The sequence below is a fragment of the Muntiacus reevesi genome, unplaced genomic scaffold (genome assembly GCF_963930625.1).
Source record: "Muntiacus reevesi unplaced genomic scaffold, mMunRee1.1 SCAFFOLD_98, whole genome shotgun sequence".
Classification (NCBI taxonomy): domain Eukaryota; kingdom Metazoa; phylum Chordata; class Mammalia; order Artiodactyla; family Cervidae; genus Muntiacus; species Muntiacus reevesi.
In genome coordinates, this window is record NW_027077871.1 from 411,663 (window position 1) to 428,365 (window position 16,703).

At 62.7% G+C, this 16,703-nt stretch overlaps 1 protein-coding gene across 1 annotated transcript in view; it reads right to left on the minus strand.

The window, feature by feature from the left end:
* Positions 1-2,560: 2,560 nt before the first annotated feature.
* LOC136155206 (histone-lysine N-methyltransferase EHMT1-like) overlaps positions 2,561-16,703 on the minus strand; it is a 49,127-nt gene continuing 34,984 nt past the window's right edge. Inside the window, exons 16-24 of the mRNA XM_065917068.1 lie at positions 13,561-13,715; positions 12,735-12,902; positions 12,510-12,654; positions 12,123-12,200; positions 11,255-11,370; positions 9,866-9,952; positions 9,348-9,426; positions 3,773-3,948; positions 2,561-3,694 (exon numbers count right to left, since the gene is read on the minus strand). Of these exons, the coding sequence (XP_065773140.1) occupies positions 3,529-3,694; positions 3,773-3,948; positions 9,348-9,426; positions 9,866-9,952; positions 11,255-11,370; positions 12,123-12,200; positions 12,510-12,654; positions 12,735-12,902; positions 13,561-13,715 (1,170 nt within the window). The 3' untranslated portion in view covers positions 2,561-3,528. The remainder of the gene's footprint in view (positions 3,695-3,772; positions 3,949-9,347; positions 9,427-9,865; positions 9,953-11,254; positions 11,371-12,122; positions 12,201-12,509; positions 12,655-12,734; positions 12,903-13,560; positions 13,716-16,703) is intronic.

Here is a 16,703-nt window from a genome sequence, read left to right on the forward strand (position 1 = left end):
ACCCCCAGATGGAAACAGCACAGGTGGCGGGACAAACAAGCCTGGCGACTCCCGCTGAGGGCGCGCCTGAGGAGGAAGACGACACGTGAGCAGGGCTTTATGAAAGTGAACGGAAAACAGCTGAGCAGAGAAGCTTGACAGAGCACCCTGCGAGTCCGCAGACGTGAGGTCTAGAACAGGGACTGCGTCTCAGAGGCGCGACCAGCTGGGGAGGACGGAGGCGGAGGGTGGGGGTGCGTTTCTCGGGGATCAAACGGCCTGCACCTCCACAGGAGAGGTCACCTGGGCAAAGGCGTGGGTCAAAGCCTGCTCGGTTGTACACAGAGGAGCCGCGCGCCTCGCTGTGCGGAGGTTAAGTGTGTGGACTGCTCAGTCTGACCCTCTGTGACCCCATGGACTGCAGCCCGCAAGGCTCCTCTGCCCACGGAATTCTCCAGGCAAGAACACTGGAGTGGGCTGCCATTCCCTTCTTCAGGGGATCTTCCTGACCCAGGGATCAAACTCAGGTCTCCTGCACTGGCGGGCAGGTTACCCCCGAGCCACCTCGGAAGATTATTCCTCCATATTCATATTTAAGATTTTTCACACCACATACCAAATAAATTCCACCTGGATTCAAGAGTTAAACTTGCAAATAAAACACTGAACAGGTACTAGAGAATATTTTTATAATTTTTTTTTTGGCTACACCACAAGGCATGAAGGGTCTTCCGACGGGTGATTGAACCTATGCCCCTGCAGTGGGAACACAGGCTCCTGACCATTGGGCTGCTAGAGAGGTCTGAGAATATTTTTGCAGTTTGGAGATGAAGGTCTTTCTAAATATGGTACAAAATCGGAAATGACAAGCGATATTACCATATAAAAATGTAAGTTCACCATGAGTAAAAGCATACAGTATATAAAGTGAAGTGGAAGTCACTCAGTTGTGTCCCACTCTTTGCAGCCCCATACAGAGTCCATGGAATTCTCCAGGCTACAATACCAGAGTGATCTTCCCGACCCAGGAATCAAACCAGGGTCTCCTGCATTGCAGGCAGATTCTTTACCAACTGAGCTACCAGAGAAGCCCTTACAATATATAAGGAGACCACACAAATCAATAAGAGAAATATAAACGACGCAATTAAATTTTACAAGGCAACTCACACAGGAGGGAAGGCCTGTCTGTCATTAATGCGACGTTCGGTGTTATCAGCAGCGAAGCAGTAGCACTCGGGTCCTCTTCCTCCAACGATTAGAGGGCGGTGTGGGTGGAGGGTAACCGCACAGGCGGAGAAACACGAGGCTCGGAACCCTCCTTTCTGCCCGTCTACGTCAGTGGAAACGGAAGCAGCTGTCGGGAAGCGTGGAGGAGGCCACAGTCTGGACCTAGGCAGGGGCAGCCACAGAGCTGGGCAGGCCGGGGCACAGGGACCCCCAGGCAGGCAGGCAACTGACAGGTCTGCCTTGAAGAGTGAGCGGCCAGGTGAGACCCTCACGCTCTACCCAAGTGCCCCCACTCCACAGGAGGCCTCTGGCCTGCCCCCACACTCTGGGCAGCCCCTCAGGGGAGCGTCTTGGTGGTGAGGGCACCAAGGGACGGTGCAGACCCCGCAGGACCCGGGAACACACGCAGCTGCCCGCACCTGCTGCCGAAACGCCCCGTGGGGAACCCCCGCCACAGGCCTCCCCGACACCCCGAAGTTTGCAACTGGACTGTATCTCAAGTCAACAAAGAGCTGTCTGGGCATTGGCCCTGCCCCAGCACAGAACCGGTGAACGCCTCTGGCCCCCGAGCTCAGAGCCTGGTCCGAGGGGCACATGGGGTATGATCTCGGCTTGAGGTCCAGCTGCAGGTGGGCCCTCCGGCCAGCACAGCCCCTCCTGGGGTCCAGGCGCCCCCAGGAGAGAAAGGCAGCAAGTCCCCAGGGAAGAGAGGGCTTCTCATGCAGACCAGTCTCAGCTCAGTCCCCTGGCTCCAGACACGGGGCCTCAGTCCCCGTCCACAGGGAAAACACCCTGCTTGGACTGTTTGCAAAATGCAGGTTCTGGACAAATGTTCGAAAGAGTCTATCTGAGTAACTTCTGTGTATAAAAGGCAGAGCATTCAAGCTGCTTCTTGAGTTTGAAGGTGAGATTTGGGACCAGAGGTTCTGTAGACACCGGCCTGCCCGGTAAGAGGGGGACAAGCCCAGCTCTGCCGTCCCCAGCCTCCCCGCGTCCCTCTCCAGCCTCCCTGCGTCCCTCTCCAGCCTCACCGCGTCTAACTCCAGCGTCACTGTGTCCGGAGATCCACTTCCAGCCTCTGGAGCGCTGGACACACACAGACGCCCCCACGCCCACACACAGGTACACACATCCCCCTGAGGGCTGCCTGGGGAGGGACAGGCCGCATCCTCCTCCAGGGATAAGGGGGCTGCAGGCCCACCTGCTCGGAGGCGGCACAGGGCTGGGCCTGCCCGCCGGCCCCCAGGGCTGAGTGGGAACCACAAGCACCGCGTGACACTTGCAGGAAGCGTGGGTGTCTCGCAGAAACCAGTTGAAACATGATACCATGATGAAGCCTCACTTAAAGTACTTCTTTTTTTTTTTTATTTATTTCATTGAAAACAGAACAAGAAATGGTCTGAGCCAAAAGACTGCTCTTAGAACTGTCAAAAACATTTTAACAGAAAAAATAAACATGACTGCATCATGAATGTTTTAGAAGAGTTGCACAGAAAACCCACTGTTACTGCACTAATTACAGTGTTTAAAAAAGTATATGCCAAAAAAAAGTATATGACCTGGCAGGCCATCACACAAAAGGTGACGGCAATTTTATTCACACTACAAGACTAACATTTTAAAAAAAGTTTTTCCTGCATTTTATTCTAAAATCACTTTGTTCTCTTTATACAGTTGATAGTTTATTTTCACATGGTGAGTAGAAACCACACCAGAATCAGCACCGTTGTCTGTGTTTTTGTGTTTATTTCTTGTTTGTCCTAATGTCCAATAATGGTAGAAAATAAATCAGTTTATTCATCATCATAGCATGTGGCTTAGAAATCAATAGGAGGTGCGGTGCTCTGGGGCCATGGCCATCCTGCACCCCAAACCGCCCCCTCGGAAAGAAACACGTGAGAGGTCTGGTGTATAGGACTAGATATAGGATTTCTTTAAAAAGCAAATCCACGTTTTCTCCAAAGTCAGCAGTGGCTCGGCCCTGACCTCGGAGGGGTGGTGGGCACTGGGTCTATGCCACCCGGAGCCAGCACCGGCCACGTGGGCTGTGGGAGGCCACACGGAGAGTCCGGGCCGACAGGACGCGGCCCCCAGCCCGGCGGTGAGCCGGGAGCGACGGCGTGCGGGGGGAGACGAGAAACGTGGAGCAGAAAGACCACCGTCGGAAACTCACGGCGAGGCCGGCGAGGAGCCCAGGCGTCCCCGCGCAGCCGGGCCCCGCCCCCCGCGGCCCCGGGCAGGCCGGACGGTCTCCTGCACGCCTCTCCGTTTTCCCCAAACCACAGCGAACGGCGTCCACTTGGGCGCCGGACGGCGCTCTCATAGCGGGTCAGCGGGCGAGGAGCTGGTGTCGGGCAGCCCGTCCTCCTGGGCGCCGGCCTGCCGCTGGGCCAGCGCGGCCCCGGAGTGCCGGCACTTGGGGGAGCCGCAGCGGCAGCTGAAGAGCTTGCCCTTGATGTCCCAGAAGCGCTGCCCGTAGTCGAAGCTGCGGAGAGAGAGCCGGGTCTGCGCCTGCGCCCCGCCCGCGCTGCCGCCCGCCACCCGCCGCCCGCCGGGCACCTACCCCAGCTGCTCCCCGGCCTCGATCAGGCGGGTGCTGAAGAAGGCGATCCGCGGGAAGCGCAGGTCCTGGTGGGACATGAAGACACGCACGGGCACCAGGTTGGGCTCGCAGTGGTGGTTGATGAAGCGGCTGACGTTGCCGTAGAAACGCGCGTCGATGCAGTACAGCTCTCCGTCCTGGGGGAGACACGCGCTGAGCACCCGGGGCAGGCGCGGGCGCCACGCCGCCCCACCCCGGCCGGAGCTCCCACTCGCCGGGAAGGAGCGCAGATCCGGGACTCACGTGTACGGCGCCGTGGGCACCCAGAGAGGCGCCGGGGTCCATGAGGACCACAAGGGAGCACTGCCCCTCAGGGTCCCGGTGATGGAGCGGGGAGGAGCGCCCCCGAGAGGCAGGACAGAGGGACAGATGGACGGGGGGACGGAGAGAGGAATGGGGGACCCGGGGGGGGGGGGGGGAACGGACGGGGACAGAGGGAGAGGGACGGGGACAGAGGGAGAGGGACGGGGACAGAGGGAGAGGGACGGGGACAGAGGGACAGAGGGGGAGAAGGAGGGGGGACAGAGGGGGAGGGACGGGGACAGAGAGAGAGGGACGGGGACAGAGGGAGAGGGACGGGGACAGAGGGGGAGGGAGGGGGACAGAGGGAGAGAGGGACGGGGACAGAGGGGGAGGGAGGGGGACAGAGGGGGAGAGGGAGGGGGACAGAGAGAGAGGGACGGGGACAGAGGGAGAGGGACGGGGACAGAGAGAGAGGGACGGGGACAGAGAGAGAGGGACGGGGACAGAGGGAGAGGGACGGGGACAGAGGGACAGAGGGGGAGAAGGAGGGGGGACAGAGGGGGAGGGACGGGGACAGAGAGAGAGGGACGGGGACAGAGGGAGAGGGACGGGGACAGAGAGAGAGGGACGGGGACAGAGAGAGAGGGACGGGGACAGAGGGGGAGGGACGGGGACAGAGGGGGAGGGACGGGGACAGGGGGAGAGGGAGGGAGGGGGGACAGAGGGGGAGGGAGGGGGACAGAGGGGGAGAGGGACGGGGACAGAGGGGGAGAGGGAGGGGGACAGAGAGAGAGGGACGGGGACAGAGGGAGAGGGACGGGGACAGAGAGGGAGGGACGGGGACAGAGGGGGAGAGGGACGGGGACAGAGGGAGAGGGACAGGGACAGAGGGGGAGGGACGGGGACAGAGAGGGAGGGACGGGGACAGAGGGGGAGAGGGACGGGGACAGAGGGGGAGAGGGACAGGGACAGAGAGAGAGGGACGGGGACAGAGGGGGAGAGGGACGGGGACAGAGGGAGAGGGAGGGACGGGGACAGAGGGGGAGGGACGGGGACAGGGGGAGAGGGAGGGAGGGGGGACAGAGGGGGAGGGAGGGGGACAGAGGGGGAGAGGGACGGGGACAGAGGGGGAGGGACGGGGACAGAGGGGGAGGGACGGGGACAGAGGGAGAGGGACGGGGACAGAGGGAGAGGGACGGGGACAGAGGGGGAGGGAGGGGGACAGAGAGAGAGGGAGGGGGACAGAGAGAGAGGGACGGGGACAGAGGGGGAGAGGGACGGGGACAGGGGGAGAGGGAGGGGGGACAGAGGGGGAGGGAGGGGGACAGAGGGGGAGAGGGACGGGGACAGAGGGGGAGAGGGACGGGGACAGAGGGGGAGAGGGACGGGGACAGGGGGAGAGGGAGGGGGGACAGAGGGGGAGGGAGGGGGACAGAGGGGGAGGGACGGGGACAGAGGGAGAGGGACGGGGACAGAGGGGGAGAGGGACGGGGACAGAGGGAGAGGGACGGGGACAGAGGGGGAGGGAGGGGGACAGAGAGAGAGGGAGGGGGACAGAGAGAGAGGGACGGGGACAGAGGGGGAGAGGGACGGGGACAGGGGGAGAGGGAGGGGGGACAGAGAGAGAGGGAGGGGGACAGAGAGAGAGGGACGGGGACAGAGGGGGAGAGGGACGGGGACAGGGGGAGAGGGAGGGGGGACAGAGGGGGAGGGAGGGGGACAGAGGGGGAGAGGGACGGGGACAGAGGGAGAGGGACGGGGACAGAGGGGGAGGGACGGGGACAGGGGGAGAGGGAGGGAGGGGGGACAGAGGGGGAGGGAGGGGGACAGAGGGGGAGGGAGGGGGACAGAGGGGGAGAGGGACGGGGACAGAGGGGGAGAGGGAGGGGGACAGAGAGAGAGGGACGGGGACAGAGGGAGAGGGACGGGGACAGAGAGGGAGGGACGGGGACAGAGGGGGAGAGGGACGGGGACAGGGGGAGAGGGAGGGGGGACAGAGGGAGAGGGATGGGGACAGGGGGAGAGGGACGGGGACAGAGAGAGAGGGACGGGGACAGAGGGGGAGAGGGACGGGGACAGGGGGAGAGGGAGGGGGGACAGAGGGGGAGGGAGGGACGGGGACAGAGGGGGAGGGACGGGGACAGAGGGGGAGGGACGGGGACAGGGGGAGAGGGAGGGAGGGGGGACAGAGGGGGAGGGAGGGGGACAGAGGGGGAGAGGGACGGGGACAGAGGGGGAGGGACGGGGACAGAGGGGGAGGGACGGGGACAGAGGGAGAGGGACGGGGACAGAGGGGGAGGGACGGGGACAGGGGGAGAGGGAGGGAGGGGGGACAGAGGGGGAGAGGGACGGGGACAGAGAGAGAGGGACGGGGACAGAGAGCGAGGGACGGGGACAGAGGGGGAGGGACGGGGACAGAGAGACGGATGGGGGGACACAGAGACGGATGGAGGGACAGAGATGGATGGAGGGACAGAGAGATGGATGGAGGGACAGAGAGACAGATGGACAGGGAGACAACAGAACGGGGAGTCAGAGGAGCAGAGGGTGGGTCTGCCAGTCACTGCTGAGGGGACTTAGCCAACACCAGCCTTCAGGGCGGTGGTGACCCCGTGGGCAGAGACAGTGGCCAGGACCCAGGCCTGACCTGGCCCTGAGAAGAGGTCTGGCCTCACGGCTGAACCCTGAGAAAGCCGCGTTTCCCCTGGAAAAACCCAAAACACCAGAGCAACGCTGCGCCAGGAAGGGCCACATGGCAAGGGCCCCCCGGCCCGAGCCCCCCGGAGAGGGGCAGGGCCCCCCAGCACCGCCGTGTCTGCGGCACCCAGCGGGGCGGGAGGGGCCGCAACTGGGCCAATTCTCCCTCGTCTCCTGTGGCTTTACCCACAGAGGCCAGAAACAGGAATCCTTGCAGGAAGGAAGCTTCCTGAGCTAAACGAGAGACTCCATGGGCCACAGAAGGGGTCCTCGTCCCAGGTGCGGGAGGAAGGGGTGCAGGGCTGGTCCCACAGCAGCGAGGGCCCCACGGACGCAGCATCCACCTCAGGACTCGAGGCGGCCAGGCCCGCCTGAGTCTGCAGGACCTGGGCAGCCCCCAGGAACGCAGGACTCCCTGGGGACGAGCAGGGGTTCCTCCGCCCACCAGCCCCTAGTTCCAGCCCCGACACCCCCCCACTTCCCACAAGGTGCGTCCTGGGCGCTCGGCCACCCATCCTGAAGGCCAGACTGTGTCCCCGGCCCTGTAAGTTCCCTCCGCAAGAACCCCCGCACCCTCCGGCGACAAACACTGCTCGGGCCTTTAAAACATGTCCTTTCAGATGAGCATGTTGCTCCTTCAAAGCTGCTCTGATCAAAAACCACCCACACCCGGTCCTGCAGCACAAACGAGGGCAGCGAGCCCAAGCCCACTTGAACCCCTCGTCACAGCTCTGAGGCGCAGAGTGTGGGCACCCAGGGAGTCGGGTGACACGGGCAGAGGACAAGTGGGTGGGTGCTTGGAAGGCTCCAGAACAGCAAGGAGACGGGCAGATCCGCAGCAGCAGGACAGGTGCTGTGACCCAGGAAACACCCGGATAGCATGGCCAGAAAGTGCCCTGCTGCCTCGGACGATGGGGCAGGGGGTGCAGGCACTCTGAACACCAGCACTCGGGGACGCAGGCACCCGGCGGGTGTGGGCACTCTGAAAGTCAGTGCTGGGGTCTCAGGCCTGAGCTGGAGTGGCGGGGGCCGTGGGTGCATCCGCCCTCTCACGTGCCCAGAATGAATGTGTCATGGGACTGCACAACCCGAGGCCACGCGGGCTGGGTGGAGCAAGGAAGAGACCTCCCAGAATGAGCGTGGAGGGCCTGCAGGGCAGCCAGCCCCTCCGAGGGTCACTCTGCCAGGGGCCACTGGGCACCCAGAACGGCCCTCCTCCCGTCTCCCGACGGCGACCCCTCGCCCGCCTGTCAGGGGCTGTGAGAACCAGACCGGCAGCCTGGTCTGCAGAGACGGAGGCGGAGGCAGGCTGGCGACGTCCAAGCAGCAGCGGGCAGAGAACCTCGGGGGTTGAGCTCCACGGCGAGGCTGCCTGGGGCGGTCCCGGCTGTGCCGCGTGCCGGGCAGCCGGGCTGGGCTCACCGCGGGGGAGGCTGAGCCGGACTCAGAGGGGGCAGCTGCAGCTCGGTCCCCGCAACGCGATCACGTGCTCCCAGAGGAGGGAGCCTACGCCCTGAGGCCCTTCAGGCAGGTTTGGGACCCAAGCAAAAACCAGTTAGGAACAGGCGGTAACGGGTAAGCAGGGACCCCAGACACCAGACAGACCACAGGGACCCCAGAGACAGACCACAGGCCGGGGGGGGGCGGGGGGGGGGGGGGCGGGCGGTGCCCGGTGGCCGCGCTGGGGCACGTGTGAGCCCCTGCAGGCGAACGCCGCAGCTAGGATGCACCGAGTAAGAGGTGTAAGATACAACCCGGGTGTGATGGCCCACAAAGTGGAATCACCCTCTGTATCACTCCAGCAAGTACGAGAGAGGCTGCAGGAGCAGAAAGATTTCAACAGATGCAGAAAAGCACTGAATAGAACCTCTAGCCAACCATGTGACTCCTGGTGACCTTGCAGCAGAGCCCTGAGCACCCACAGTCCATGGGAGCCTGGGGTCTGGAAGCTTCCTTCATCCACAGCGGGAACGGTGGCCCGGCCGGGAGGGGACCGTCGGCTGGTGAGGGGACCATGTCTACTCAGCAGGGCACTCGGAATACACGGCACACTGGGCAGGCATGGGAGCGAGCACCTGGCTTCACCCCAACCCACAGAAAGGGGCTCGGAGGCTCAGGCTCCTGGGGACTGAGCACTTGAGGGCCCCTGCTTGCAGCCCCTGTGAGCTCCAGCCAGTTCCTAAGTCAGCCTTGAGGAACCAGGGAGCAACTCATGAGCCAGGGCAAGGCGGAGGGCAGCTGTGCCAGCTCAGAAACCCCTGACACCAGGGCCCGGAGTGGAGAAGCTGGAGTCCAGCGACCCCGCCAGACCCTGGGAGGGAGCCGGGACATAGAGCAGTCCCCAGTCACACATGTGACCCTCAGCGCACACGGAGCCTTGCTCAGAGGGCGGGCTCAGGCTGCAGAGCTGCGTCCTAGCCCCACGCTCAGGAGGCTGGCGGGACAGACACGGCCTCTGGGCCTGGTGACCCCGCCGCAGGCACCTGAGCCCAGCAGAAGGGCCAGCAGCGGCCAGGGCTGCCGAGTCTCCCTACCCATGGGCACCGCCACACCACGGGCCCCCCGGTGCCACGTCCTACCCCTCAGGCTGCGTTACCTTGTTGTCAAGATCAAAGAGGTAAGAGTCTTCTTCCCGCACGTCGGCTTCCGAGTCAGAGATGAGCTCCCCGACATACCTGTGGGTCAGGGCGGGATGGTGAGAACGCGGCACCTGGGAACCTGAAGGAGTCCCACGCAAGGACGATCTGCTGTGACTCAACAAGGACTGAACCTGGGCCCCAGGATACAACACAGAAACCCTCTGACCAGGGTCCAAAGTGATCATCCCTGGGAATCACGAACGAAATCCTGACAGACCTTCTGAAAGGAGCTCCAAGCTGGGGAGGAAGTGTAGGCATCAGAGCAGACGGGGTGGGGGCACCCACTGCACGAGCCACACAGCCGGCCTGGGCAGCCCCGCCTGGCGCGTCTGGGCCACGAGGGCGGGTGGGCTTGCCTGGCGCCCCTCCCCCGTGCTGCCCCCCCGCCACTCCGAGACCACAGGGGCAAGGCCCAGGAGATGCCCACCCACCCACCCTGTGACTGCAGGGGCAGAGCCGGGAGCGCGGCACTCACTCGCAAACAAAGGTGCCCAGCGGGATGTCCTGCAGAGACCGGACGCCCCAGCCCATGTTCTGCGTCCGATAGAGCTGCAGCCTCGCCCTGGAAAACACAGCTACGTCCCAGCTCACTCCGCTCAGGAGTGCCACGCGAGGTTCGGGAGTAGAGGGCAGAGAACACCGCCTTCGTGTCTGGAGGCGCTTCAGCACCAGGTGAGGGAGCAACAGAGACTCCGAGCAACCCCAGGCCCCCAGCCACGCCGCTCCGTCCTTCACGCCCACAGGAGGTGCTGGGGGGGGGGGCCCTCGGCCCCGCCAACCCTCCCAGTGCTGCAGGGTCCTGACCCCAGCGCCCAGCATGGGACCAGGCGGGTGAGCAGCCTGCCAGCCCCGACTGGAACGCAGCTGGGCGTGGGTGATGTGCGAACGGCAAGGCTGAGCTGACCTCTGGGGGCAGGGGGGGCCCCCTCCCGGCCCCGAGAGTCAGGGCATCCGCCTGCCATCTGTGTTCCGGGGCCCTCGAGGGAGACAGGCGTGTCTGTCCTCTTCCCAAGGACTTCCAGCCACACACAAGGACACAGAAGTGTGGGCTGCTCACATGGTGCAGCGAAGTTACTTACTGTTAACAGACCCCAAAATCCTGAGGTCATTAACGCTCAGCTAAACTTACACAGAACATAAATCCGCCCTCATGACCTTAGACTTTCCAACTCTCGAACATTCCACAGAAAAAAGCTCCATGACCACAGCCCCAGGGTCTGGCTCTGGGGGGTCAGCAGACTAAACACCCACATAGCTAAGCGACAAGGTGTTACACTAGACGCCACCTCCATGACACAAAGGGCGGAGTGCAAGGGGACCCAAGTGTCCACACCGGCTCGAGCTCGTAAGCTTGGATAAGGCGGCTCATGCGAAGCCCGGCTCTCGCCTTTGGGCTGTGTGACCTGAACCCACATCTGAGTAGGTAGGAAACACGGCTTCTGCTCTTTACAACAACGCTAACACAGGCCAAGGCTCCTAGGAACATGCACGCACACACATGCGCGCACACATACACACACACACAGGCCGAAGCTCCAAGGAACATGCACGCACGCGCGCGCGTACACACACACACCCCCCTTCTGCTCTTTACACACACACACACACACACACACACACACACACACACACACACACACACACACACCCCTTCTGCTCTTTACACACACACACACACACACACACACCCCACTTCTGCTCTTTACACCAACCCGTAACACAGGCCAAGGCTCCAAGGAACACACGCACACACTAAACACACGTTCTCCTGTCTGTGGACACTCGTGAAACCGTGAGCTGCCCGAGGGCCCAGGCCACCCGCACCCTTGGCCGCAGGGCTCCTGGTGCCGCCGGCGGGGCTCACCTGAGGCCGTTCTGCACCACGCGGTTGCGGCAGGTCCTCCAGCAGGAGCAGGCGTGGTTGCACTCGAACAGCAGGGGTGGCTCTGCCATGTTGAACTCGGGCAGCAGCCGGCCGTCCTGGGGCAGACACGAGAAGGGCTCGCCACCCACAGCAGGGCCCCCGCAGATGAACACGCCTCCAGAACACTGGCTTCCACCCGGGAGGAGTGGCCAAGAGTCCACATGGCTGGTTCCTGGTCCCTGACTGGCTGGCCTGCCCACCTTCCCCGCATCCTCTCAGCCTCCTGAGGCCCCTGCAGCTTGCCCTGTGGCCTCCCACCTCGACCGCCTGCCCGCACCTCCTGCCCCTCTGCAAGCACCCACTCTGGAGGGACCCAGCACCCTGTTTCTGTCCGACACTGGGGACGCCGTCAACTGCTGGGCTACACCAGGCAGAGTCCGAGGCCCTGGCAGCTTCAGGGGCCGTTCTGAGGGGCACAGCTTGCCGGCCCCGCTCCCGTCAGCACGATACACCCTCAGGGAGGTGCCGAGAGCCCTGCCCACAACGCCTGAGCCTCTATTTTGGGTGACCCTGATGCTCTGTCTTCCCTAATGACGACCCTGTGCCAGCAGCCTCCATGTAGGGCCTATGTGCCCTCCTCACCCCAGTACACCTCACTCCTGCCCCCAATAATGACCCCTGAACCCCAAACCAAAGTCAGAGGGTTCCTGCCTCAGCAGCGCCCTCCCAGCCCCGCAGCTGCCTCCAGCCAGGCTAGCGACGCCGCCCTGGCCCCAGTCCCCCACCCAGGGACACAGGCTCCGCCTTGGCTCCCGCCCTGGCCCCCAGTCGGCGCCCCCTGCATCCCCCCACTCACCCGCGTGCTCACCTTGTCGTACCAGCAGCGCATGCTGAGCTGGCCACACATGCAGTTGCTGGAGGAGCAGTCGTCGATGCACACGCAGTACTGCAGGGAGGGCCGTGTCAGACAGCGCCCCACCCCACAGCCCCACGCCATTCCCAGCTTTGGGGACGGTCCTCAGGACGCCGGGGCCTGCAGCCTCCCCCAAGGAGGAGGTGGAGAGGACACGCAGGTCCCACGCAGGGCTTGTGGGGGGGGAGGATTGGGGGCCTGCGCTCTTGGCCCCAGGAGCGCGGGAGAGCGGGCAGGCGCTGGGGGAGTGGCCAGAACCAAGCCAGTGGAGCTGAGGGCAGCCCGAGCCTGGGCCCGAGCCTCCCACCACCCAGCAAGCGCTGGACCAGGGCCCCCGCCGACCTGCAGGTGGGTGATGTTCCTGTCGATGCCCATGGGGGACGTCACGCAGTTCTGAGACACGTACTTGTAGTCGGTGGGGCACGGCTCACCGTCCACGCCGTTGACGCAGGGGATGGGGATCCGCTCGTAGCCCCGAGCGATGTCCCTGCCACGGGCCGCGCGTCAGCGCCGGGCGAGCCAGCGCCCTCCCGTGCCCGCGCCGCCCTGACCCTGGCTGCTCCTCACCTGCTCACCGTCCTCTCCACCGGGGCGGGCCTGTCGGGGGCCGCATCCCGCAGAGCCTGGCTCACCTGCAGGGCACTCCACACCTGCGAGTTGAGGCTGGCGCACTGCAGGGGCGTCTCCCCCTCCTTGTTCTTCAGGGTGACGTCCGAGTCCCGGGACAGGAAGAGGCTGCACAGAGAGCAAGGCACAGGACACTCAGCCCTTCAGTCCAAGACTCAACGACAAGATGCACGCAGCACGCCCACCCAGTGCACAAGGACCCGCCGCCTGCTCCCAGACGCCACAGCCTGCAGACCGGCGCCTCCAGCCACCACGCAGACACAGCCTCCTCCCCACAAGCACTGTCCTTCGCGGGAAGAGCACAGAAACTAGGGATGGCATCCGACTTTTCTCAGCTTTTCCATTAAAGGCACCCTCGGGATGAAAGGACAGCGACGTCTCTTGGCCACAAGCTCAGCACCTGGCAGGCGATGGTGTGCCAGGGAGGATCAGACAGTGTGCCAGAGCTCGGCGTCCCCAGGGACCCCATCCGAGAGGGCGCAGGCCCCGTGACAGGGGCACCCCTCGTCCCACGCCCCCATGCGGGGAGGACTGGGCCGCATGGCCCTGAGCTTCAGCCTGGAGCGGAGCAAAGGCTCTGGCAAGCGGGGCTCCTAGCGACCCGTCTGCCCTCCGGACGGCGTCGCTCTCCTGGCCCGGAACTGGGAGTCTCCAGGATGGCGAATTTTCACCGCAATCCTCCCGAGCTACGCTGACCACTGACCGCAGGCCTGGCAGGAGAGGCCTGTCCGCCACAAGAAGCCCCCGGGGCCCTGGAGCCACTCACACGACACAGGCGTAGCGGTCCTCCCTGGCTGCGATGTGCAGGGGCGAGTCCCCGTGGATATTCACCGCATGCAGGTCGCACCTGGCGGCCAGCAGGATCTCGGCGATGTCCACGCAGCCCGAGAAGGCCGCCCAGTGCAGGCAGATGTTCTCCTCCTGGGTGGGGGACACGGGGGTGAGCCCCACGCGACAGAGGCATCCTGCTGTTTTGTCTCCTTTTCATTAAGATGCACATCGTCACAGCGCAGAGTAGGTTAGACAGAGAACAGCCTCCAGAATTGGGCTACACCATACACGACATGCCACCTAGGGCCAGTTTACCTGCTTTTTTAAATCACGTTCCTTTTGAAGCACAGTTACGACTGTAGGATAGTGATGCTTGTATAAGATTTGAAAAAGGCAAATCTGATTAAAACTTTATTTCATAAAAATCTAAAAACTTTAAAGGAGGCAAAGAAAAAATTTGAAGTACCTGTGCCGTATGTAAAATACATGATTTACCACATATAGATTATACACGTGATATAATCTACCATGTTAAGTCTGTAAGAAGACTAGTTTCTAAAAAACAAACGTGAAAACGAAAGGTAAATAAAAAACAACATAAGATAACAATGAGGAGCAAACCTAAAAGTCAAAAGACAAAGTCTAAACAAGAACCACGGCACATCCAACCTGCTGCACGCGGCCCCATGCACAGAGAGCCCGCCCAGAGTGGCCCCTGGTCCCTGGCTCCCAGAGCAGGGAGCCCCCAGCCCCCAGCTCCATCCCCCCCAGCCCCTGGCTCAGCCCCCAGCTCTGCCCCCGGCCCCTGGCTCCGCCTCCCTTGCAGACACTCCCAGCAATGTTCCCACTGCCCTTTCTGGCCACTGGCCTCAGGGCTGCGGCCTCCACTCTCTGCTGTGTGGGCAGAGGGCGCATCATGTCTAGGACGCCAGGCCCTGCTCCGTTCAGCGCCCCATCCCCACACCTCGTACGTCCCAGGCCTCCAGCTCGGCCACCTTGAGGAAGACAGCGTGGAGCAGGAGCTGAGGGGCCAGGCCCTGCTTGCTGAGTCCACAGAGAAAGCGAAGCAGACTCCTCTCCCCGGCATCGCTCTCAGAAGCCCCCACCCCAGGTTCCACCTGCCGCACACCTGTGGGCTCCTCAGTGAAACGGAGCCCCCCAGGGGCCTCTTCCTGCTCCAGCATCAGAGCTCTCCGAGACCTTATCAGCAGAACTGAGCCTGTCCCAGCCCCCAGGCCTGCGGTCGGGGGAGGTGCCCGGGCCGCTACCTTAGGACAGGCCCACACGTCTGACAGGTGTCCAGCAAAGGAGGGGCAAGAGGGGCTACGATGGGTTTACCCCTACCCACACCTAGGTGGAAATGCAGGCAGGAACAGTTTTCAGGAGCTGGACATCAGGCAGTGAAGGGCTGCACCCCGAGGCGGGAGTGAGGTGGCTGCTGCTCCCTGTCCCTCTCAGCTCCAGATCAGGCTGCCCCAGAACAAGGCGGCCAGGAGTGAGGGCCAGTGGTGGGCTGAGAGAGGCCTCTGGAGGGCTGCACATTCCAAGCCTGGGCCTCCAGAAGGACACACCGGTGCACAAGGCTCAGTGCCGGCCCCACAGGGTAGGGATGACCAGCCTCAGCTGAGACCTGTTCGGACTACCTGACCAACTTAGAAAGCAAAACCCCACATGACTGGGCCATTTCCAAATAACACTGCTGCACTGGGAACAAGGTTGAAGACAGATTCCCAGCAAGGTGAGTTCACAGCATCTTGACTCCAGTGTCAGCTTACCAGACAGGCAAAGACTCAGAAAACCAGACCTACAACAAGCAGAAAGTCAACCACCAAAACCCAGAAATGACACACAGGGTGGACCAGCAAACTCGGGCATCAGAGAAGCCGAACAACTGTGTTCAGAAGAGACACACTTCAGAAAATACCAAGAAGGCCCTGCAGAACGTTCAGAGCTGAAGGCCACAGTGCCCGAGGTGGGAGCACACGGGACAGAATCAGCAGCGTGGCAGACACCGTGGAGGAGGCCGGCGAGCTCGGACACAGCGCGCAGGACCAACGAAGCGGACGTCCAGAGTGAAAAATAACCCCAGTAAATGAAAAGGGCTTCAGTGAGCGGTGGAACAGCTTCGCGGTACACATGGAACCACAGCCTCCCCAAGGGGGGTGGGGCAGAGGCGACTCTGGAAGAAGTGAGCAGGAAGCTTCCAGGTTGGTAGAGCCCCCCTACAACAGACCCAGGGGGAACCCTGAATGCACACTTGCATGCGTACGTCACCAGGCACCTTGTAGTAAGAGCACCAAGCCCCAGTAGCAAAGGGACAACCTTAACAGAGCCCGGAAGTAAAGAGGCACGTGACACGGAGAAGCCCAGCAAGGCCGCCAGCAAGACCATCCCCCGCTGGAGACTGCGGAGCCAGGACTCAGGGAAGCACTGAAACCAACTGTCACTCACAACTCTTCACCCAGAAGAACACCTTTCAAGAGTGAGGGAAAGGACTCTGCAGGCGTTAAGAAGCTGAGATTTCAGCCCAGGCCACCCAGCATGGCAGGAAATGCGGACAGACCTCAGACACGCAGAAGGAAACAGCAGTGGACACACGGGCCCGGGGAGGAGGGGACTCCGGGAGCCAGACACCAGGCGCGTCGTCACAGCCTTTCCCAGAGGCCACCACTGTTTAAACAAACAGCCCCATATTATGTTGTTTATTTAGTAAAATACATGAGAGGAAGGGCACGAAGCTGGGGAGGGACAGATACTGGGAGGTTCTCCTCACAGGCCCTGAAGCGACGTTCGTCAGGAGGGCCTGCCCCAGAACAAGGACAGGGCCCAGGCCCGGAAGAGAAGCGTGGCCACGGGGCAGAGCCCATTGAGGAGGAAAGGCCGCTTCCTACGCACCCTGCTGGCAACAGTGACAGGTCCACACCCCAAGAAGAAAGAGCCCAACCCCACTTCCTACTATGCACCTGAACCTACAGACTACAACAGGAGACATGGAGTGTCTGGGTGGGGCAGGGATTTCACATGTGATAAAGAACCCTCCCAGCAACGCAGGAAACCTAAGAGATGTAGGTTTCATCCCTGGCAAGGGAAGATCCCCCGAGAAGGAAATGGCAACCCACTCCAATATCTTTGCCTGGA